The 25,061-nt window shown below is 43.6% G+C and overlaps 1 protein-coding gene across 4 annotated transcripts in view; it reads left to right on the forward strand.

The window, feature by feature from the left end:
• MGT10 (magnesium (Mg) transporter 10) overlaps nt 1-25,061 on the forward strand; it is a 69,221-nt gene that overhangs the window by 8,956 nt on the left and 35,204 nt on the right. For all 4 annotated transcript variants that reach the window (XR_015541569.1, XM_087379561.1, XM_087379560.1 and 1 more), the window contains exons 5-9: nt 12,215-12,305; nt 12,388-12,456; nt 12,920-13,000; nt 13,212-13,377; nt 22,293-22,338. Coding sequence is in view for 3 of the 4 variants with exons in the window: in XM_087379561.1 (XP_087235687.1) it covers nt 12,215-12,305; nt 12,388-12,456; nt 12,920-13,000; nt 13,212-13,377; nt 22,293-22,338 (453 nt within the window). In the remaining variant the exon portion in view is untranslated. The remainder of the gene's footprint in view (nt 1-12,214; nt 12,306-12,387; nt 12,457-12,919; nt 13,001-13,211; nt 13,378-22,292; nt 22,339-25,061) is intronic.

Here is a 25,061-nt window from a genome sequence, read left to right on the forward strand (position 1 = left end):
ACATCGAAACAATGAGGATAGAAAGGTCACACATGGATATGGGGGGAATATGTTAATGAAGATGGGCTTGTTGATGCCAAAAGGCCCAAAATAGAGCTCTAAGGCAAGCGCCCTGAAAATAATATAAGAAGTTATAATAAACAGTGGCAGTAATTTGGATTATTCAAGATTGAAGAGCGTGTGATCATCCTATTAAAATCTCTGTATGCGTAAATGCAAAGCTAAAATCTCTCTATTAGGCATGACCACATATGTTTTGTACTGGAACACAGTGAACTCATCCAATGCTTTTTCATATTTAAGATGCAGCTGCAACCTGAGAGAGTCATGAAGCAGAACTCAAAGATTGTGTTGTCATTTTGAACAGAGGGATTGCATTTTGAGCAAGAGGGCAAAGATGATGCCCCTATGAGAAGAGCAGCCGAAATGAACAGAAATGGAGACAGAGAGAGCACGCCTCACACACACACACACAGAGGGAGAGAAGAAACAGGAGAACTGCAAGTGATCTCTGGCAAAAAGCCCCTCTACGTCCGAACTCGGCCTGAGACTTTCTCATACAGTGCCATGACTGCCCACATGATCTCCCGATCAAAGCCCAGTGTCTGTGCACCTTGTCCATGCCCACCACGAGCATAGCAGCCACCATTACACCCAAGCCAAAGACCTCTTGCTCATGGTCCTTCACTGTTCACCTAACGATAGGTGCGCATTAGCAACCTAGTTGACAACACTTACTAATTGAATTGTAAGGAGGGACTCATGTCACCACAAACAGAGACTAAATAGGTATTGGGTTCAAAGTTGGTGTTAAAGATTATCGACTAACTTACTATACTCCCGATTATGAGACCAAAGAGACTGACAGGAGGACCACACAATACCTACCCTAGACTACCCTCATGGGGGCGGGCACACTCACGGGCAACAACACAAGCCCTCTCTAATCCTACCCTAGCCTCATGGGGGGCGGGCATACTTACAAGCACCGGCCCTCTCTCTCTACGTGACATCAGGAGATGTTGACCTCCAATAGCCCCCTGGAATGATCCTCAAATGGTTCTTGCAAAGCTCTCTGACCCTCTCCATTTGTAAGTCTCGGATGGCTAGGTTGGAGTGGCTGATCAAGCACAAGTGTACATATTTGAGAAATTTTAAAGCGGCACAAACCCAAACGATGTATTATATGCGTGTGCGTTTTTGACCCCCAAACTAGTCTAGACTGCTAAAATTAGATGTGCAAGCACGTCTTAGTGTATGTGGAGGTAGCTCTTGGCTAAGTGGAGATGTACGTCACAATGCTTGGATGGTAATGAACAAGCAAATAAGGGATAGATGAAGCTTTGTGTTTGGTTTTGAAGGGTAGCCCATGAGGACCAAACAATGCAAGGAGGGAATGTATAAGTGTGTGTGTGTGAACATACATACATACATACATCACTTCCTACTATGCATCTGTACATAGTAGGGTCTTCCAGAAGATCACTTGCATCTGCGCTCAACTTCACATTCTGCTTCAAAGGAACTGAAATAGGCTTACAGCCTGTCATCCCATATTTGGACAGCATGTCCAATCCATGCTGCCTCTGCAAGAGCCATATCCCACTTGTGGATCTAATCACCTCAATGCCCAAGAAGTAATGCAGCTCTCCCAAATCCTTCATCTCAAACTTCTGCTTCAATAGCATTTTTACATGAAAGATATCTTCATCACTATCACCTATGATGATCAAATCATCAACATAAATGACAAGCAGCATAATGCCTTTCTTTGTTTTTCTCACATAAAGTGAGAAATCTGCCTTGGAAATCTAAAAGCCAATAGTGACAAGATACTGTCCTATCTTGTCAGACCATGCTCTGGGTGCTTCAGATGCTTGTAATAGACTGTGTTCAAGTTTTAACAGACGTAGAGTAGAGTGTCTAGGTCTCTACAGATTCGTACCCAGAAATTATAATTTAGAGAAGTTTTACAGACAACTATTGTCCATTAATTTTTGTTTTCAGTTTCTAGGGGGGCTATATCTGAACTGCTGCAGCTATATTGGCTTCTGGTATGGCCTTTATTTGTCTCCACTGTGGTTTTCAATAAAGAAGTTTTTTCAAAGGATTCCACTTGACTCCACGTTACATCCATGCAGTTCTTAGTCCTTGGAGTTTTGTTTTTGAATATCAGATTATTTTAGATTGGCTTTTGGTGTCAGGTGGGAGGTTTTTTGGTGGTAGAGTGAGGGATAAGGGTTGTTTGGGCAAAGCTTTGATTCATTTATTTTGATTCTTACTTTCTAATCACAGATCTTGTGTTTGCAAATAAAGATCCTATAATAGTTGGAAATGCCCTATGTGTGAGGCCCCATATGAGGAGGCCTTTAGACTAGGCCTGTGATGCATAACAGTCCACCTTGACTGGTTTTGTGAGGTTGTAAGGGGTTGAAATCACCTGGCAACTGCCGCCTGTTTTGGGTCAGCAATTAGGGACCTCCATAAAACATGTTTCAAACACATGTAATTCCAGGCTAATGAATTTTTGGAAAAGAGAGGGATGCGAGAATTGCTAGATGATTACTGGTATAAGTATATTTTTATGATTACTATGCATTTGTATTTTTCTGAGCTTCTGAAACTGCTTACACTCATTATGGTATGGATACCACTTGTACAAGATGTAGGAGCAGAGGTTAAGGGTTAGCTTAGGTCTTCACTTTCATTCCCAAGTAATGGACGAGCAAATTTTGGTAGTGAACCCTTGACCTTTACACAAAACAAGAAAAGGACTCAAACACATAGACTATTACAAATCCGATCATAATCTCTCACCCGATAGAGGACAGATATGCAGGGTATACTTAGAGACATCCCCTACATGTTCAGGGTTGGGACTCGACCAACAAGGGTTACGGTATCCCTAGTCTGACGCAGGGCCTCGGCCAGGAGATCACTTTGAGTAGTGCCCGTAGATAGTCGACAGCATGCTATTTCTGACGTAATACTATCGCTGTCTTACCGGTCACCTTGTCACCCATGATATTTGGGCCGGTTTTTGCTTTGTACTTTGATGGCATATGATGCTAGTGATGATGGGGAGGGTCATATTGAGGCTATTCTATGACTCCATAATGATGTACTTATGGCTATATAGCATGTAGCATGTAGTTATGGGTGTTGATGCTCGTTTAGTAGCTTGACCCTTTTAGCTTATTTTGTATCATGTTTCTCATAGTCTCATAGATCCATCGGTCTTCCGAAGACTCTAATAAACTTTCTTTCTTTCTCAATAAGAGAAACATCTGGAACAGTTGTGAAAGCTTTGTCTTCTATTGCTATGGGAATGAAGGACTTGAACATTACATTCCACCACACTCCCTTAAAGGGAATGTCCTTCCTCTGAGTCAAACCAAAAGCTTTGTTGTTATTTCTCAGAAACCTCTTTTCCAAGTGGTTTAGTAAAGTTATCTGCAGCATTATATTTGTTGTGACAATGTTGCAATGTGACCAAGTAACACTCTTTCTCTAATATGGAACAAACTTTTAAAAGATGTTTGCACCAATTGCAAAGGTGACTATTGTCAAAACGATCATTATTGAAGTGCTCTTTGACATCAATGTGCTTTGTTCTTGAATGATAGTCTAGACGTGGCTGATGCTTGAGCCAATTGATTATCAAAATATATTCTTGTTGGCTTTTTGTCATCAAAGTAATTTGTTTTTGACAATAATCTTGTGAGCCATACAGCCTCACATGCACTTCTTGTAAGAGCTCTATATTTTGCTTTTGTTGACGACAAAGAAATAACTGCCCGTTTGTTTGACAACCATGATATTGCACCTTGACCAAGAAAAAATGCGTATCCTTGGGCACTGATGATGCTGGTGGGAATGTCATGGTAACTAGTCCCTGCTATGCATGACGGAGTCTGTAATTTTCAACCTTGTGAGTGATTGTCATAGATCGAAGCTTCGCTGTCTATTGTGTTTACAATCTAAGTGAGCTGCTGCTCCTCCCCATACACCCACTGCTGCCCTCTCTCAGCCCTTCCCTCCCTCCTCCCTCCCTTCTCTTTCCCCTCAAGTCCCCTCCCTGCCTCCCCTATCCCGCCTCCCTCACCTCCCTCCCTGCCTCCATTCACCCTCCCCTCTTACTACGCCGTCTCCCTGGGGCTTGCTGACCCGTTGGAAAAACTTAGTGGTCACACTCTGGATAGAGTCTGGCTGAGCACCTTGATCTCGTCTATGTGCCTTGAGTAGCTGGTCCCTTTGCCGTACGGCCCCATGAATGAAAAAACCGGCGCCAAATAGGTTGGGGAGCTTTCCGAATCTATCTCTTAAATGATAGTGGTGATGACCTTGGATCTCATACTACATAGGATATCTGAAAGCAAGGCGATCCTTTGACTCAATCTCCTAAATCACATAGAGTGCAAATGCGGCCCTCACTAGGTATACCCTCAGCTTGTCCGATCTCAATGCGTAGTCGGTGTGAGGGAACCCGGAACTGCCTGATCGAGATCCTCAAAGAGTGGTGGAGGTGGATTCGTGTGTAGTAATCGATGAAGCCCGCCTCTGGTATCTATAAGTAGTGATTTTTGTAGAAGCTGAGCTTCACAAGAAGCTCTCTAGGCGATAACTAGGTTCTGAATGTGTATAGCTTTATGAGATCCTCTTGGATAGCCTGGTTGGCCCAGTGATAAGTGAGTGGAACAGAGGGGACCTCAAGGCTATACCGAGATGGAGGCACTTGCAGGTTTGGACGAAGACACAGTTATGTGGAGAGAAACTCAGAAAACCTGGCTGTCTGAACCATGCACAAGGAAGACTCAGAAAGGACGCTTCAATGGGTGAAGATCTGTGTAAAGAGGAGGCAAGGAGTAAGGCAGAACAGTAGAGAAAGAGAGGCTATCATGATGTTCATGGGCATAAACTTGAGTGGGAGAAAGGGGAGTGATGGAGGGGAAGGGGGAGTGGGTACAAGTGGGAGAAAGGAGAGTGATGGAGGGGGAGGAGCTGGAGTGGTGAGGGTTAGAATGCCCTGGGGGGCAAGGGGCAGCAGTGGCAGCAAAATGCGAATAAACTTTCAAGGAGTTCCTGTTCTACTGCAAGTTTACTACACATTGCGCTGGACATGCTAAGGACTAATGTATGATAGGGGAATTGAGAAGACTTTCTGATAGTGGAGTGGACAATGATGCCTAATGACTCTATGTGGCAGGTAGGTTGCTATGTCCATACGCTTCATAGGCTTTTTTCATACAGAATACGGGAAATCTAGGATGCAGAGATGCCTCTGCATGGGTGGGGGGTGCTGGTTGGATTGCACAGTGCTGCGGCTGGTATTGGTGGCTCCACAACCCACCCTTGTGCAGTGTCTGCTCACTGCATTTTCTGCATTGCTCCAATCTGAATACAAATGCTTCTTCACTTGGAGATTTTATATATGCCATCTATATTTCAACTGTGCTGTTTTTGGAATATTTTGGAACTTTATAAAGCACACACAGCTGAGCCTTTCATCTGTGATTTTTCTCTCATGTGGATGCTTCACGGTTCATGGAAGGATGGGCTTTTTGTGAGAATGGGAGAGAGAGCAAAGGTGAGAACAAGAAGTAGGAGAGAGAGAGAGCTGAAAACGTAGTTGCAATTAGATGAGAGAGTTACAACTGAATCGAGTGATAGGTTTTGTCTAAGTGACAAAACCTTATCCTTCACTAACCATAGTTAGTGAACTAACAGTGGTTAGGGGGAAAAACTTCTAAGTGAGGGAAAAGTGCCCCTTACCTACTTATTACATTACATTGGTCACTGCTAAATTATAGCAATAATTCTAACACCCCCCTGCAGTGCCCATGTCATGTACAAGGAAAAGATCAATCACCAAAAGGAGATAAGTTTAGGGCACTGCGAAATGCCTCAAACTTTTCACGTGGAAGTGCTTTGGTGAAAATGTCTGCAACATTGTCATGTGTTGACACATAGATCATGCTGATCTCTCCTGCATGCAACTTCTCTCTGACGTAGTGATAATGAACCTCAATGTGCTTCGTGCGAGCATGAAACACAGGATTCTTTGCTACTGCAATAGCACTCTGGCTATCAGTGAGAATTGGAGAAGGACCCTTCAATGAAAGATGAAGATCAGCAAATAAACGACGCAGCCAAACACAGTCAACTGTCGCTGTGAAAGCTGCCCTGTACTCAGCTTCACATGAAGAGGTAGCCACTGTAGATTGTTTCTTGCTCAACCAAGAAATACAAGCTTTGCCCAAAAAGAAACAATTGCCACTTGTGGACTGCCTAGTGTCATAATCTCCAGCCCAATCTGAGTCACTGTAGGCATGCATCTGCAAGTCACCCCCCCCTGGGAAACATCAGGCCAAAAGACTTGGTACCTTGCAAATAACGGAAGATGCGTTTTACAGCCTGCCAATGCATAGTCTTTGGGCTGTGCATATATCTGCTCACCTGAGAAACTGCAAACTGAATATCAGGTCGTGTATTGCAGAGATAAATGAGGCATCCGACAGCTTGACTGTAGAGTGTGACATCAAATGATTCACCTGCTTCATGCATTGTAAGCTTCAGCCCCGGCTCCATGGGAGTAACTATGGGCTTACAATCCTGCATGTTGAATCTGTCCAAGAGTTTTTGCACATACTTGGATTGAGACATACCGATGCCACTTTGCTCTTGAGTGAATTGGATCCCCAAATAAAAGTGTAGCAGCCCCAAATCTGACATGTCAAAAGTGGTCTGCAATTCAGCTTTAAAATCTGCAATATTATCTTCATTTGACCCTGTGAGCAGTAAGTCATCTACATAAAGAATGATGACTAAAATATCCCCCCCATTCTTCTTGATGTAGAGGGTGCTTTCAGTTGGACTGTTGTGCAGCCCCTTGCTGGTCAGAAAGGCATGAATCTTTGCATACCATGCACGTGGGGCCTGTTTCAGCCTATACAAAGCTTTATTCAGCTTGCATACCTGAAGTGCATTTCCTGAAATTTCAAAGCTTGGAGGTTGTTTGACATAAATCTCTTCCAACAAGTCTCCTTTAAGGAAGGCTGTTTTTATGTCCAACTGATGAACATTCCACTGAAAATTTGCAGCCATTGCTATGACTGACCGGATGGTTGTCATTCTGGATGTAGGAGCAAAAGTCTCCTCATAGTCTATGCCCTTTTTCAGAGCATATCCTTTTGCGACCAGCCTTGCCTTGTACCTGTCAATGGTGCCATCTGGCTTTCTTTTAACTTTGAAAACCCACCGTGTACCTATGGCATGTTTACCTGGTGGCAAATCGACAACTTCCCATGTCTGATTTTTCTTAATGGACTGCAACTCATCGTGCATGGCATTCATCCAATGCACATTATTCTGTGCCTCTTCAAATGTCTCAGGTTCCTCTTCATCAAGAAGAGTACCTGCATAACCTGATTCAACTGAAAGAGCACCTCCCCCATGCCTTACTGCACTCCGAGTTCTGCCAGGTAATGGAGCATCAATTTTACTCTCCCTGAGAGTCTGTAACAGCCAATTTGGGACTGTTTTTGCTGCATGTATATCTGCAATTTCTTGCTGAACAACCTCTTCCACGGCTTGTGGAGGTGGTATGACATCTTGTGGCTAAATCGAAGCATGTGGAGGTATCTGAAAATTCTGATTTTCATCATATATATCAGCAGGGGAACCCAAGGCAATGGGTAGTAACCCCTTAAAGACGTCACCGAAAGAAGAAGGCATATCAAATTCAGCTTGAGTGTGAGCTGAATTTTCTGGAAATATTACATCTCTACTGACAATGCGTGTGACAGGATTGTAGAGACGGTATCCCTTGCTTTCGGCACTGTACCCAACAAAAATGCATTTGATTGCCTTATCAGACAACTTATGCCGAAACCCAACAGGTACATGAGCATAAGCAAGGCATCCAAAGACACGGAAATGATCCACAGAAGGCTTTCTCCCTTGCCAAACTTCATAGGGAGTCTTGGTCTTCAAAGCTTTTGTGGGTGCCCGATTTAAAACATAATTGGCACACATGAGACCTTCAAGCCCAAAATTTGTGAGGCAATTTTTTGCTTTTCAGCATACATCTATCCATCTCCATAAGAGTACGATTTTTTCTCTCAGCTTTCCCATTTTGCTGAGAAGTTAGCCTCACTGTAAGCTGATGTACAATGCCCTTGTCTTTCAAAAAAGCATCAAAATCTGCAGACAAGTACTCCCCTCCTCTATCAGTGCGTAATGTCTGTATCTTGAGTCCGGATTCATTCTCAACCATGGCTGCAAAGTGTTTGAAGGCCATAAACACTTCTGATTTGCGTTTCAGCCCATAAACCCAAGTGTAGTTGGAGTAGTCATCTATAAAAGTGACAAAGTAAAGATGACCACCCAATGATGGAGTCCTCATGGGACCACAAACATCACTATGTATAAGCTGTAATTTTCGAACAGCTTTAACTGATCCATCCTTCTTAAAAGGAGATCTGTGCATTTTACCAAGAATGCACCCTTCACAGAGGTGTTTCAAGAGGAGGCAATGCATCAACCATGGCATGTTTTTGAAGCGTCATCAAGCTGCCATAATGCATGTGTCCATATCTCGCGTGCCATAACTCCGCATTCTGCATAGCAGCAGTGGGAGTGGAAACTGTAATTGCATGTGCTGGTCTTTTCTCATACATGTCAAGCTGAAAAAGACCACGCAACAGAGTGCCAGACAATCTCAAGGCATAGTCATGCTCTCTATCATGGACTGCACACTTGTCATCTTCAAAAATGACCTGAAATCCAGCTCTGTTAAGAGTGGACACTGAAAGTAGATTTTTTGTGATACCAGGCACATACAAGACATCAGAAATTCTGAATGTTGAGCCATCAATGGCTGTAAGTTCAACTTCTCCTGTACCACGGACTGAATAGGAGGAGTTGTTGGCACATGTGACCTTTTTACCAACAGGTGGTGGATGCAGAGATGTGAAGAGACACTTCCTGGAAGTGATATGCTTTGAGGCACCGTTGTCAAAATACCATGTATTATGTGTCTCATTGACACTGAAAGCTGATGCATCCTTGGAAGAATCATAACTACATGTCATAAAAGCATAAGTGTCATCATTACAAGTGGCTGTGCTATCCCGAACAGCCAACTGAGAGTCTGAAATGCAAGACAAGAAGGCATAGTCGTGCTCCACAAAGTTGGCTGTAGCTTGCTCATTGTCAGATGCATGAGGAGCTGAATCTGAGACAGCCATACCGGAGCTGTTTTTCTTTTCTTTTGCAAGCCTTTTCTTGCATTCTCCAATGTAGTGACCTGCTTTTTTGCAGTAATGACATATTCCCTTCTTCTTGGGCTTACCTGCATCACCCTTAGCCTTTTGAGAAGGCTGTCCTGAACCACATGCTCTCCAAAATATCCCATGCTGCCTTTGAGGTCTTACACGACCGGATATGTGGAATGATGAATCTTTTCACTGAAAGAGAAATACACGACAAAGCTAAAGCATCACGTGAATCCCATCTCTTTTGCTCTGGAGTGGTAGGTATAACTGCACCAATAACTTGTGCTGCAGCTGTACCCTGTGCATGACCTCTGCCTCCTCCTTGTTGGGGAGGGGTATTAGGTGCCACATTTGCTGGCCGGAACTCATCCCCACTTACATAGTCCCACAAATTACGAGAAATCAGAATATTGCGTACCATAAAACTCTAGAGGGAGTAGTTGGTACCATCCAGCTTGTCCTCTTGTGAGAGACCACTGAAACCGAAATCATTCTGATTTTGCTGGGCCATGTCTGAGAAAGAAAATACAGCAAATGAAAATCTGAATTCCCTTGTTGGGAATGGAGTGCACAAATCCCAAAAAAACACAGCCAAACACTGGCTAAAAATGCAACTCAAATCTCTGTAATGTCTCTATCAGAAATCTGCTAGAGCATGCAATCTCTCCCAAAACCTGCCAAAAGCGCTTCAAAGCACTCACAGAAAGGTAGTGTGAACTGAAACCTGTCAAATTGCTCTCCCAACACAAAAGCCCCAATTTGTGGCTTGAAATTGCAACCAAAAAGGGGCAAATTTACTAAAAGCCCCAAATCTGCAATTTTTGAACAAAAGCCCCAAATTTGGAGTTGAAATTGAGCCAAATTTCACCCAAATAGCTAATCTCCTGCAAAAGCCCCAATTTCTTGGCCAATCTTTGCAATTTGCTTGCAATGTGTGCCAAAAAAGGGACAAAAGCCCCAAGCTTCAAATTGAAATTGAGCACAACTTGGGGCAGTTTGACAAAAGCCCCAAATTTAACAAAATGCCCAATTCACAGAATGTGCTCAAATCTGTCCAAAAATCTGCCTAGCCAAACAATGGCTCCCTGCAAAGAAAATTCTGCCAGACGACCAACTTCAAAAGTGCCTGCAGGAATGAAACCTGCTCAGAAGGCCAAATGCAACTGTACGGCTTGTACGGTGACTGCACGACAGAAGTACGGATGACTGTACTGTACGGACGAGACTGCATGTTGTACGGTATGTATGGTATGTACGACGCCACACGTGCGGTACGGACGATGTACGGCTGGCGACGATGTACGGTACGGAAGAGGCTGCAGGCTGTACGGCGCGTGGAGCTATAGGCTGTACGGCGTTGTAGTTGTACATGCGACGATGGCGATGGAGTTGTACGGAACTGTACGGCGAACCGTATGGTTTGGCAACGATCCGTACGGCTGAAGACTGCTGTACAATGACGATGACGAATGGTAGCGCAGGTACTGTTCAGGACTGTACGGAATCAGTCCGTACGAATTATGGAGTTGGAGGCAGAGGAAGCAGAGAGCAGGGTCAACGTGCTCTGATACCAAATGTGAGAATGGGAGAGAGAGCAAAGGTGAGAACAAGAACCAGGAGAGAGAGAGAGCTGAAAACGTAGTTGCAATTAGATGAGAGAGTTACAACTGAATGGAGTGATAGGTTTTGTCTAAGTGACAAAACCTTATCCTTCACTAACCATAGTTTTTGAACTAACTGTGGTTAGGGGGAAAAACCTCTAAGTGAGGGAAAAGTGCCCCTAACCTACTTATTACATTACATCGGTCACTATTAAATTATAGCAATAATTCTAACACTTTTGTTGCCATCCTTCAAGGAAGTGGACATTTCTGGATCAAAAGATAGTTGTGCAATGTTCATATTGCTAGAAAAGCAGACTTGAAAGGCAAGAAGCGATCAAATGATAAAAAATTCCCAGATCATATAGAGATCCATTGTCCATTCAAGATGAGTTATTGCTTTAAACTGGAGCAGGTGGTGGAAGCATCACTTTTGTCTCGAACACAACGGCTAGAGCGTAGACTAATGGACATTGAACCTCAAGTCTCCACACACACACCAACCCATATACACTCCCCCCCTCTGTTGCTGTCCATGTTGGGGCAGCACTGCTGCACAGATGCGAATAGATCAGTTCCTATTCTACTGCAAGTTTACTACACATTGATCAGTGGCATGCTAAGGACTAATGGATGGTTGGCGAATCGAGAAGACTCTGTGATAGTGGAGTGGACAATGATGCCTAATGAATCTGTATGTGGCAGGTAGGTTGCCATGTCCATTCGCTTCATAGGCTGTTTCCTGCAGAATAGAGGAAATCTAGGATGCCGAGATGCCTCTGCGTGGGTGGGGGTTGCTGGTTGGATTGCCCAACGCTGCAGCTGGTATGGGTGGCTCCATAACCCACCCTTGTGCAGTTTCTGCTCACTGCATTTGCTACATTGCTGCAATCTGAATGCAAATGCTTCTTTGCTTGGAGATTTTATATATGCCATCTATATTTCTAACTGTGTTGTGTTTGGAATGTTTTGGAACTTTATAAAGCATGCACAGCTGAACCTGTCTTCTGTGATTTTTCTCTCACGTGGATGCTTCACTGTTCATGGAAAGATCGGCTTTTGTTACCATCCTTGAAGGGAGTGCACATGTCTGAGTCTAAAGGTAGTTGGGCAATGTTCATGTTTCTAGAAAAGCAGACTTGAAAGGCATGAAATGATCAAATGATAGAGATTTTCCAGGTCGTATAGAGATCAAAAATCAAAATGATCTTAATACTACTGCTGTTCTAGCACAGACAGTTAATTATGAAGTGTCAAGGCTGCATATTCCAGAAGTAATTTTTAAAAAGGTTCTTATTTGTGCTGAAACTCTACAACGTTTGTCTTTCTTGAATCCAGTATTGGTGCTGAAGCATTTTTGGATTTGTTACTTCCTCGACTTAACCCTGAAACAAACTCTGGTGTTCCAACAATGCCCTTTGAACTTGAGGTAGAGTGTTTGTCTGGCACTTATATACTGGCTGTTATTCCATTGTCCATGCAAGAGGAGTTATTGCTTTAAACTGGAGCAGGTGGTGGAAGCATCACTTTTGTCTCGAACGCAACGGCTAGAGCGTAGACTAATGGAAGTTGAACCTCGAGTAAGTTCTACTGCAGTTTTAGTTCAAGCAGATATAGTGTATCCCAACACCCCCCCCCCCCCCCCCCCCCTGCGCGGCGTGCGCGAGCTAAAACTAGCATTGCAGAAACAGACGAAAGGAACTAGAAAGGGGGAAGAACAAGGACTGCCTGTTTATAATAAGGTCCAATAGTAACTGTAAAAAAAGTAGGGTGTCAATCCCCCCACCCCCAAAAAGAAAAAAGAAATGGTCTAGCATGTCCTAGTCATGAAGATTCTGTCCCCTACCACTCACTTTAGTGAAGGCTCATGCCCCAAGAAAGAGGTGAGAGCTGGCACACCCGATTTTATAAACGACAGTACTGGCAATAATACCCAGACAGAATGTGAGAGGAGTATGACATTGGAAGTGGAACCTTTTTTAAATGTGGTAGTTGAAATACCTCATTGAAAGAATGTTAATTTGAGGTGTTGGTATGTGGCAGGTGCTATCTTTGTTAAAAGTTCTACCGAATTGCCTCACTGCAGATGTTTTGGAGGAGCTACGTGTTAGCAAGCAAGCATTGGTAGGACAGATTTTGAGCAAAATTAATGTTCTCTGTAAACTGTATAATACGACTTTGGTCATGTTTTCAGATCCATCTATATTTTCATGCAGGCATATGCTCATGCAATCTATAAACTTGTTTTTAGAAATGCACAAAACTGGAAAACATTCCCCATTATTAGGAAGCACGCAGGAAGAAATGAGATTCATCCTTATGATGGTTATGATAGGTTGAACTGGGGTCCAAAGCAGGTGCTCTCAGACAAATGCTGCTGGAGCTTCTGGAAAGCCCACAGGAAATCCGTCGAATGACAATCATGGGTCGACGGTGTACCATAAAGAAGGAAGATGGTTCCATTGTATGTGCAGCTTCTGTAGACAAGCAATTAGCTGATGGTAATATGTCTCCAGCAGCACAATCATCAAGCTCGTATAAGTTTAATTTTGCGATTAGAAAGGAAAAATTTTCTGGGTAAAACAGCTATATCCTGTAAGTCTTCCTCTGTGTGGTTACGGGAGAATTTTTTTTTGCATCATTTTAATTGCCTTCTTTTTTGTAAGCATTTCGGTTTTAGCTAAAATACAACAATAAACTCAATAAAGGTGGAAGCCGACAATTGCAATCCTGTGGAGCGGATACAATGCATCAGACAATTAAATCAATGAGATAGTTCTTTTTAATGGGATGTTGGCATGTTGGCTAGTCTGAGTAGTGTTTATCTTTTTAAGGGTAATCTGTTATCTCTTTTGTTATCTTGTTGAAGTAAGCAAAAAAGATTCATCAGACAGGGAGGGCAGCAAGGGTGGGTCTCCATTGTGAGAAAATGGAAGGAAAGGCATGATGCAGGTAAGTGAAGCCCTTTCATACCTTCTTTGTGATGAAGAGGCATACTGGAGTCGTGCATAGTCTCTAGTAACTTGGAAGAGCTCAAGTCGTAATAGTAGCTGTACAAATTGCACACTAAAACCTTCAGAGGGTAATATGCAACATGATTCGCAAAGGGGATCTGTTGGAAGAAAATGGGGAGTGTCGGTTAAGCCCTGAAGAAAATCCAGCATGGGCCACCCTCCTAAACATCATCTTGCAAAGGGGTGGGCTAACTAATGCCATGGAAAAGAAATTGTATCCAATATTGGAACGTGGAGTCCTACATTGGTCAAGAGCCCTTGCTTTGTAGCTGGGGTTCCAAGGTGTGTAGCCCTCAGTCTGGTTGGGAAGACTAAGTTGTCACAAACAATGAGTCTTAGTGTCAAAGGTTCATTTCTAATACTATTAGGAAGATTCAGAGAAGTTTCCGAACTTGTGTGGTCAAGGAGGGAATGCAAGATATCACATACCCTGGACGCCGTCTCCCTAATACATGTTCGATGACGTACTCATTGATAGTGTCAAGCCCAAAATACTAGATAGTATGTATTGACAGGCTATGGCATCAAAGAAACCTCAAGAATTCTATCTTTGATCTAGAAGGTGACAACTACAAAGGAGGCATTAATTCTCTTCCAACGTTTCCAAGGGTCAAGGAGTGGTCACTATATTTGGACAAAAGGTGGAAGACATTCAACTTGTGGTGGCTACTTTTAATTGTTTGGATGAGAGGTGATCCATGTTTCCACTCTGTGCGAGGTTCATCATTCACACCAACAACTTTAATGGTCCAAAGAAATAGGTACAAGTCCTCCTTAGAGGAGATTATGGTGGTGAAGAGATCGGATAAATGAGATATAGTCCCTTGAGACAAAGGGAGGAATGAATTGTTGAAAGCTCTTAGTGATTTTTTAAAGGGAAGGGGAAAGATTGCTTTATATAAGACTCTGGAATATTGCTTTACTTCATAGATTTGGAAGACAGAAATTGAAATGTACAATAAGACAAACACATGATTTAAGGGGCAAAGACAACCCCCCCCCCCCCCCTCCCTCTCCCCCGCCGCCCTCTTTCCCCTTTATCTAGGCTCTTTATTACAGTGAGATACAAGACCAAGGTGTTAATGTAAATCTTATCAACACCTTCCAAACTTGAGACCAAACTGAAAGTATGTAGACTATAGCTGGAGCTATGTACAAGACATGAAAACGAAGCTCAAGACTGAGAAGTAAGCCTACATACATAGACAGTGTCTCAAGGGATAGCCTAGCTAGGGTGCTCAATCATCCAAGGGCTCTCTGATCCTGAGAGAAGATGCCTGCACAATGTACCACTGCTTCCAGACATGAGTATCACTTAGTCAGTGCTTAGAAAAAGAGATTCTGATTTAGAATAACTGAATACTTCTAGCTCACGTACACAACTTCAAAAGCTATGCAAAAACGATGCAAGTTGCTACAAATTTGCCTCATAGTTTTAAGTATAGTTGTGGGCTGGGAGTAGCATTGCTTACGGTGAGAGTTGCATCAACAGTGGGAGTTGGACTGCATGGGAAAAAAGGCTGTTGCAGGGCTGTGGGGAGGAGGAACTGCTGGAGGAGTTTCACCAGCAGGGCTGTGTGAAGGAGCTGTAGGTGTTAAACACTAACTATCTATTCCGACTGCAGATCATGGGAGAAGCACCGAGTTATTCCACCCAGCCAATCCTTGCTGAAGCATGAGAGCTCACAGAGAATTCGAATCATAAACATACGTAAAACCATTCCTTCTCATCTCTCACTAGCTTCAACAAGCCTTATCTCCCTAGATAGATCTAGATGCCACATGTCATCCATATAGGGCCTTCCTCATGCAACATTTCACCCCTCTCTTGGGATGCATTAAATCCTTTGACCCTAGGCACATTCTTTGCATTAGGCCCTTAGCCTTAGATCCACCTAGTCTGGTTCTATCAACCCTCACCTAGGACCTTGACATTAATTCCCTCCCGATCATTTACATGAAGCGCAAACAAATATATTACAAAGATAGATCCTTTAAGGGAAATGTCGACTGATTCTTCCGAGGTCATGCTACCTCGGCTAGAGCGTAACATTCCTTCCCTCTTCAGACATCAGCGTCCTCCATGATAAAGTCTGGGAACACTCTCCGCAACTGGTATACGGATTCCCAGGTAGCTTCGGATAGAGGCTGACCATGCCATGCAATCAGCACCGTGGGTATCTTCCGATTTCGTATTTGCATTCTTCCTCGGTCCAGGATTCTTGTTGGTTTGCGCCGCGCATTATCCTCTATCTCCTAAAACAAAACCACACCTTCGATTAGTGAGTCACCTGTATGTAAACATTTCTTTAAGCGCGAAACATGAAAAACCCGGTGCACCTTACACCCCTGTGGCAATTCCAATTTATAGGCTACCTTGCCTATTCTCTTTAGAATTAACCAGGGCCCACAGTATCGAGGTGATAACTTAGCACACTCTCCTGAAGTCAACGACTTCGAGTGCGAAGGAACTCTGAGAAAAACTTTTTCTCCTTTCTTAAATACTCTTATAGACCGGTTTTCATCCGCATACACCTTGGCTCTATCCATAGCCTGGCGGATATTAGCTCTCGCAAGTGCTAGCATCTCCCGCATGTGAACTACAAAGTTCGCGGCACTAGGCACTTTCTGAGGTACTCCAACTATAGTTGGATTGGTTGGTCTATAACCATAGTTCAGCTCAAACGGACTAAACCGGGTAGAGGAATGTTTTCTATCATTGTAGGCAAACTCCAACAATGGCAACCACTTGTCCCATGTATGTTGCCTCAATGACACATATGCCCTCGGCATATCCTCTAAAGTCTGGTTGACTCTCTCCGTCTGACCATCCGTCTCAGGATGATCCCCACTACTCATTCCCAACTCAGTCCTCAGTGTCTCAAATACTGCTGTCCAAAAATGACTGGTAAATCTGACATCTCTGTCTGACACTATGGATCTCGGCAATCCATGCAGACGAAATATATGTCTAATAAACAAATCCGCCACTTGCGGGGCACTAATAGACTCTCTAGTCGGAATGAAGTGAGCCATCTTGGTTAGACGATCAACCACCACAAGGATAGAATCATACCCTCCTTGTGTCGTAGGCAGCCCTACAATAAAGTCAAGGAAATGCTCTCCCACTTACTTAGTGGTACTTCCAAGGGCTGTAAAAGTCCGGGTGGCTTCACCCGCTCGGCCTTACTTACCTGACACGAGAAACACCGTGTCACATATTCATGAATATGCTTTTTCATCTTTGGCCAAAAGAAATCTCGCTTCACGAGATCATATGTCTTCTCGACTCCTGGGTGTCCCGCACATGGGCTATCATGGCACTGTCGAATGACTCTCTGCCTGAGATCATTCTGACTAGGTACTACAACCTTGCCATTTCTTTCTAGCATACCATATCTTATGGTATATCTTGCATAAGTTTGGCCTTTTCAGGATCCCAGGTCATCCTTTTCATTTTCCCCGCGTTTTAACACATGAGCCTTAGGCCATAGGCTCTGGACAAACTCGTCCACTTTTTGAGTTTCTCTAATCTCGGTCATTAGATCACTCTCTAATACCGTGAAACTCAGGTTGTGCATAATGCGAGACAACGCATCAGCAACCTTATTGTCTTTTTCTCTTCGGTACCGAATCGTTAAATTAAACTCCTGCATGAGCTCTGCCCACCTAGCTTGGCGGCGCCTCAAGTTAGGCTGTTTACAAAAATGTTTCAGAGTATCATGATCCACATCCACATAAAACTCTGAACCATACAAATAATGCCTCCATGTTTTCAAAGCATGGATAACAGCATATAACTCCAATTCATGAGTTGGCCAATTCCTTTGAGAGGGAGAAAGCTTCTTGCTTTCAAAGGTTACTGGCCTTCCCTCTTGAAGGAGAATTGCTCCTACCGCAATGCCACTTGCATCGGTTTCCAGGAACAACGGTTTCTGGGGATAAACTATTTTTAACACCGGTCCTGAGACCACAGCTTGTTTTATGGTGTTAAAACTTTCTTGTTGATTCTGTCCCCATATAAAAGGTACTTTATCTGAGGTCAGATCAGTCAATGGCGATACTATCTCGGAATATCCTTTGATATGCCTTCTATAAAACTGGACAAACCCCAAGAATGATCGCAGAGCGCGGTCAGACTCAGAGGGATTGGCAAGTTAGTATCGCAGCCACTTTCTTTGGATCCATTTCTACCCCCTGTGGAGTAATTATGAACCCTAAATATTCAAGCCTAACCATACACAGGATAGTTTTCTTTTTATTTACATAAAGACTGGCTTTCCTCAAAGTACTGAACACTACTCTTAAGTGTTCACGATGCTCAGTAATACTTTTACTGAATATTAGGATATCGTCAATAAAATGTACTACGAACTTTCCGATATACGGACGTAGTAAATCGTTCATAAGCATGACGAATGTAGGCGGAGCATTGGTAAGTCCGAAGGGCATTACCAAAAACTCATAATGACCAAACCTGCTTCTGAAAGCGGTTTTATGCACATCCTCGGCTCTAATCCGGATCTGATGGTAGCCACACTCAAGATCTATCTTGCTGAAAATCACGGCTCCATTTAATGCATCTAGCAAATCATCAATCTGAGCCATCGGATACCTGTGCTTAACAGTGATATTATTTAATGCTCTGTAATCTATACAAATGCGAAACGTATCATCTTTTTTCTTCTTTAATATCACTGGCGAAGCAAAAGGTGAGAAACTTGGTTGAATCTGCCCCAACTTGAGGTATTCTTCCAGTTGTCTACGCACCTTCGCCTCTTCAGTAAAACTCATTCTATAGGGAGGTCTATTTACAGGTTTTGCCCCCGGGATCAGTTCAATCTTATGCTGAACTTTCCGCTCTGGAGGTAACCCATAAGGTAGTTCATCCCTAAAACATTCAGAGAACTCCTCTGTTATAAGATTAGCCAGCTTGGTCATCTCACCACTTTGCGTAACATCAGTGCTAGCCGAAGAATCATCAACCGGCTCTACCGATGCTGTGCAAAGGAATAAAAACTCTACTAGAGCTTTTCGGATTTCCATCACGGAAACCAACGGTCCCTGAGGTATATCTTTCTCACCTCGCAAGACATAAAGCACATCATTCATCTTGAATTGATATACGTGCTTTTTCCAATCAATGGCTGGATTCTTCCTAGAATGCCACGCCATACCCAGGGCTATATCTGCATGAGCAAGCTTGGTCATTTCAAAATCAAGCTTCTCAGCATAGTCCTGAATCCGAAGCTCCAACTGGGTAACCCTTTGGTCCCATACTTCAGTTGAACTTCCATCTGCCATCCTGACTGTATACGCATAGTCAGATGGACTTGTCTTTAATTTCAGCCTCTTCACGAGCTTGGAGTTAATCACATTGTGAGTTGACGCTGAGTCAAACAACACAATGACATCATGATTGGACACTTGTTCTTTCATTTTAATTAACTCCGTATCATTAAAGGCTGTATACCCCGTTGCTACGGGCTTAGATAGGATGTTATCAGGTGCACTCGTCACTAACTTAGCAACAGACACACATAACAAACAAGGTACTAACCTCTGAGAAGATCCCGCTAGCTGAATCTGCATCTCTTCCGCTCTGGGACTTCCCTTCATCTCCACGTCGCATTATGAGATCACCATCTCAGCCATCCGACGATCTTTGTTACGTGGACAAACCTTCCACTGATGAGGCTGAAAGCAACCAAAACATAAGCCTTCTCTCCTCGCTTTTTCCCTTTGTTCTGGGTTTAAGGGAGACTTAGACCAAGCCCGGGCTGCCATTGGGGTTACTTTCCTCTTCACTCCAATGGTGGTACTTGGTTTTGGAGTTTCAGCCGGTTTTGCCTGCTTGGCTTGACCACTCGGCAGAGAACCACTCCCTCTACTAATCCATTTCTTCCTAAACCCAGATTTCTTCGGATACCCATACTGGGTTCCGACCTGTGCAAACCCACTTGGCCTGCTGCCCTTGGCATCTTCATAGTTCAGGGCTATGGCTATTGCATCATCTAACGTGTTCGCGTACTTAGCCCGAACTTCCATTTTTATTTGATCGTTCAATCCAAATATGAAATCTTTCACTTGGATTGATTGAGGCAGGGGTTCATCAACCTTCATTACACTCTCTTGAAACTTATCAGTGTATTCTGCCACCGATAAATTCCTCTGATGAAGGTTCCTATATTGATCCCAAGCTCGGGATGCTTCGTCAGGAGGTAAGAAGTGGTTCCTGAACTCTCTTTTAAACCCCTCCCAGGTAGTGGATGCTATATCATCTTTTTGTTGTTTAATCCACCACCGATCCGCTGCCTCACTAAACATGTGGGTGGCCTCACGGATCTTCTTGATGTCATTTCTGATTTCACAAATGGCGAACGCCTCGTCCCATTTGTGTAACCAGGTCTCAATGACATCGGAACTACGGTTGTTCATCCGACCAGAATACTTTTCCGGTTTGTAATTGGCAATATTTGGCACTTTAGCCTTCCTAGGCTCGACCGTATGGACACTAGCCTCCGGTTCCATTGGAGCCTTTCCCTTCTCCTCTCGAGAAGGTCTGGCAGACATACTGTGTATCACTCTCCTAAGTTCAGACTGCCCTGCATTGGCGTGCAACTGCTGCGCTAATAACTGTTGCAAGGCATCCTCAAGCAATGCAATCCTGCCAGATAAAGTATGAGCTACTGGGCGCGACACCTGCTGGGTCGGCCGGACTCCTGATTCACCAGGGTCCCTCCCCTATCCTTGGGCTCTGATACCAAATGTTAAACACTTATTATCTATTCCTACTGCAGATCACGGGAGAAGCACCGAGTTGTTCCACCCAGCCAATATTTGCTGAAGCATGAGAGCTCACAGAGAATTCAAATCATAAACATACGTAAAACCATTCCTTCTCATCTCTCACTAGCTTCAACAAGCCCCATCTCCTTAGATAGATCTAGATGCCACATGTCATCCATATAGGGCCTTCCTAATGCAACATTTCACCCCTCTCTTGGGATGCATTAAATCCTTTGCCCCTAGGCACATTCTTTGCATTAGGCCCTTAGCCTTAGATCCACCTAGTCTGGTGCTATCAACCCTCACCTAGGACCTTGACATTAATTCCCTCCCGATCATTTACATGAAGCGCAAACAAATATATTACAAAGATAGATCCTTTAAGGGAAATGTCGACTGATTCTTCCGAGGTCATGCTACCTCGGCTAGAGCGTAACAGTAGGAGTAGCTGAACCAGCAGGATTGTGTGAATGGTCCCATATTTGGGTACCTGGATGTGGTATGATCTTTACGTTTCTCTTAAAGAGATACGTCTGAACTTGTGGGACACTAGTGCCGATAACCAGCTCAATGGAGGGCCACCCTCAAATACTAGACCCTAGGCAATTAGTACCTAACTGAACAGTAGGAAAACACATGCATTCTTTTGGCAAACATCCAAATTTTAAGAACTTTTGAAATTTCAAAAAATAAAGATACGCAATAAATGAATTTACTGAGCAAGTGGATATGTGTGAGAAATGACATTTGAAGTGTGAAAAGATCTCCAAAATGTTGTTCTCTTGAGGAGTGCGACTTTGAGTTGATGCAGAAAACAGTGCGTATAAAAGTGTAGCTGCTATTAAAGCACTTTCTTGAAGCATCCCAACAAAATGAATCTTAATGTCACTGAAAATACTCTCTTAGAGTCTATGTATGCTGCAAGATATTACTGTGATTTTCCAAAACTGTGACCATTGTAAAGTGATTGCAAAAATGAGAAGCATAGCGACTGAGAAATGCTTCCAAAAGACTTCCAACTGTTGCAAAGCAGCTGAGCAACTGGTGGAATGCAAAGAGCGTGCGTAAGATTGAGGATGAATTCCGTGAGAGCTTTGCAAAAAGATATCAAGAAGAGACCAATACATCTGCAAATTGTGAAAGGGGAAACCATCAATGCTTGTAGCTATCGGATGTAGTGTTGAACTCTAAAATGGACAATATTGCATAATCAAATACAGGAGCAACAATATGAAAGGAAAAATAATATCTTTAATATGTGATAGTAGGCCTAAGAAAAGATGGAAATGAGATTCCGGGTGTGGCTCTTACTAAAATTTTTAGTAGAACGTACTCATCTTTAAATGTGAATGGAAAAGCATGCTTATAACAGGAGAAAAGGGGGAAGGCTCACTTGTTTAATCGTACTTCTTTTAAATATGGTATGATGAGATAAAATTCCTTAATTTCTAAATGCTTTGATGGGACTACTGCAGCAGCTTTTATGTTGCAGATATCTCAAAGGAATGCAATAATAATCTATTGTTTTGCTTGCAGTTGTAGTATATCAGGTGGACTTTAGTTTTTCCCGCTTGTAAATATACCGAGGTCTGATGAAATTTTTGGTCTTCTAGATGAGGAGGAAGAGATTGAGATGCTTTTGGAGAACTATTTACAAAGGTTAGTTTAAATCATCATATTTTCCTCCTTTTCTTAATGCGTCGTGGTTTATATATATATTTTGAAGATATGGATCAAAGTTTGACTCTGTATGTCAACTTGAAAAAAAGAGTTGCATTGTAGTAGTTGAGCTGCAATGGCTTTGTGATAGATTTCTTCTAACATTGGTGCATTTAGATGTTGGAACAATGAATGCCTTCTTCTTAGCTTTGTCATGCCCCTTTTTTTTGTTCATTTATTGTTGCTCTCTATCCTTTTGTAAAATTTTCTTCTTTAGAGTATACCCTATTCTCCTCATAGAAATATTTTGCCTCTTGACAATGGTAATAGATTACTGTTCGAAACAAAAAATACACATGTACCTCGAAGCTAATCCTTGGATTAGTGAATTTAATCTACCAGGGTTAGGGGGCCTTGGGACTAAGGGAAGTAGGCTAACGTGAGGCTATAGGACTTAGAACAATGGCAAAGGGAAGTTGGCTATATTTAGCCAGGATTGTTTCTAGAAAGTGGGATGCTCTTCTATATAAGAGTGGTGAGCATCCCTTATAAGAGTGGTCAAGGCTGTTGGGATCGCATTGAGTGTGTTGGCACTTTTGGAAGGTCTAATCTGGACCATGAGCCTAGACTCCTGCCTCTACATGGTGGACCATGAGATACTATGCTGAAGGTTTCTAGTGGAGGGTTGGGACGCCGGAGCTATGGGCATAGCCTTGTGGAAGTCTGATCTCTAGCCTGCGTGCTTGGGGGCGGCTGGGAGGCGAGCCACCTACTGATCTTTATTTGGTTTTGCTGATTATGTTTGGACTGCGTTTAAGGTTAGATCCTAGCAAGGATGTTTCATTTGGTATCAGAGCGCCCGCTTCATAGTGGAAGTTTACGAGGTATGCAGTACGAATGGTGCCAGGTATGTAGCAAAGTGTTTCTGCATGTTGCTGAAGTGTTGCGGGTTTTGAAACAGAGCGAATTGTTGATGCTGGGAACTGTTCGCAGTAATTTGTGTGCAAGGTACCTCAAAGGGGTGTTGAACGTGCAAGGGGGGGGGGGGGGGCGGGAGTGGGGGCTTGTAGGGTGGTTTGCGATTGGAATCACATCCTGAATGGTTGAGAATTGAGGCTATGCTACAGTGGATTGCGATTGGAATTGCATGCTGAATGTTGAGAATTGAGGCTATGCTACTGCTGTACTTAATCGTGGATACAAGATGACAGCAAACTGACAGGGGTCTGTTCGCAGCTCCTTTGGTAGCGATTCACAGAGCTTTGGGTAGTGTTCTGCTGTGTATTGAACTGAATATTAAAGGCTAAACCTAGATTGGGTCAGTGCGATTCAGAAGGTAAGGATAGGACAGCCAGAAACAGCAGTGATCTGCTGTAGACTTCATCAGGTCGTCGTCAGGTCCGGGTGCAAAGAAAGGGCAGAAGTAGCACAGGGTTTGTTGCAGAAATTCCATGCAAAATCATTGTAGCAGCAGACAGAAACTTACAAGGGATTTGCATGGGTCCCAAGGTACATTATTGGTTCGTGGTGGATTGCTCCAGCAGGCTGCAGCAATAGATAGTCGTTTTGCGGGCTTGAACGAAAGTGAAGAAGAGGAGAATGGTCCACAATCTCTTTGGAAGGCCCATGATGATTTGCAGCAGGGGAAATCGGGCCTGTAGACTGAAAAGCAAGATTGAAAAAGCTAGAGATCTTTTGGAAAAAGTCCCATCCAAAATCAGGGTTTGGTAGCTTTTGGAAAAGCTAGAAACTTATGAAAAAGCTCAACCCAAAATCAAGACTGATTTTGGACTGGTTTTGGTAACTTTTAGGAACCTGCTTTCCATTGAAAGCAAAGAGTCTAGAGCTCTAGAAAACCAGTTAAACCCTTTTTTAAACAAAAAAAGGAACTTTCTATTAATGCTTTTCCAGCTCACTGCCTAGGTTATCTCAGGGACAGGCAGACACCATACAACTAGTGAATCCCTTGCAGCGTGAGAATGTTAAAAAACCCTTGCAGGCCATGCCTTGCAGAAACGCTCCCGCCTTTCGGCAGTCGCTCTAGAGTCGGATGTCCCACGTTCCCGAATGGCGCGTAGAGTGTAGATGATGTCCTGCCAAATAGCAACTAGATTGGCCACCGGTGGAAGTCGATGACCTCCCATCACTAGGCTGCAACGCGCAACCCATATGTTCCAGGCCGTGATGCTGGCCACTGTCTCCTAGACACCCTCCTCGGGAGCCGAGGTAGGACGGTGTCGGGAAGGAGTCGTCACCTCATGCAGCTTGATCCGATGAATGCTCTGTTTGTGTATCTTGTAGGCTGGAGAGACCTCATCAATGTGGAAGGCATGGCACTCCTCTATCAACTAGGCCGCCATGCCCCAGATAAAGTCACGTTGGATATTTTGCATTCGGGCCACAATCCGAAGGGAGCCTAGCCAAATCCTTTGAGCGCTCTCGTAGCTCTAGAGACAGTGTGGGATCGTCTCCAAGACACCCTTCGTGCAGCTTTGACAGCACCCATGCACCCTCATCTGCTCTAACCAAGGGCCTATAGGTAGTCCTTTGTGAGCGGTCAACGAGAAGAAGTATGAGATCTTCCAGGGTCGAAGGCTGGACCCCAGCTACGTCCAAAACCGAGATCGAACCTCCTCTGCTCCGCCCAATGTCTCTCTCTCGAAGGAGTCTAAGTCGATGTCTCCATCTCTAGACACCATCCAATCCGTGGCTTTTAGGAGAAG

The sequence above is a fragment of the Dipteris shenzhenensis genome, chromosome 9 (genome assembly GCF_047967505.1).
Source record: "Dipteris shenzhenensis isolate YYH24624 ecotype China chromosome 9, Dip_SZ_1.0, whole genome shotgun sequence".
Taxonomy (NCBI): domain Eukaryota; kingdom Viridiplantae; phylum Streptophyta; class Polypodiopsida; order Gleicheniales; family Dipteridaceae; genus Dipteris; species Dipteris shenzhenensis.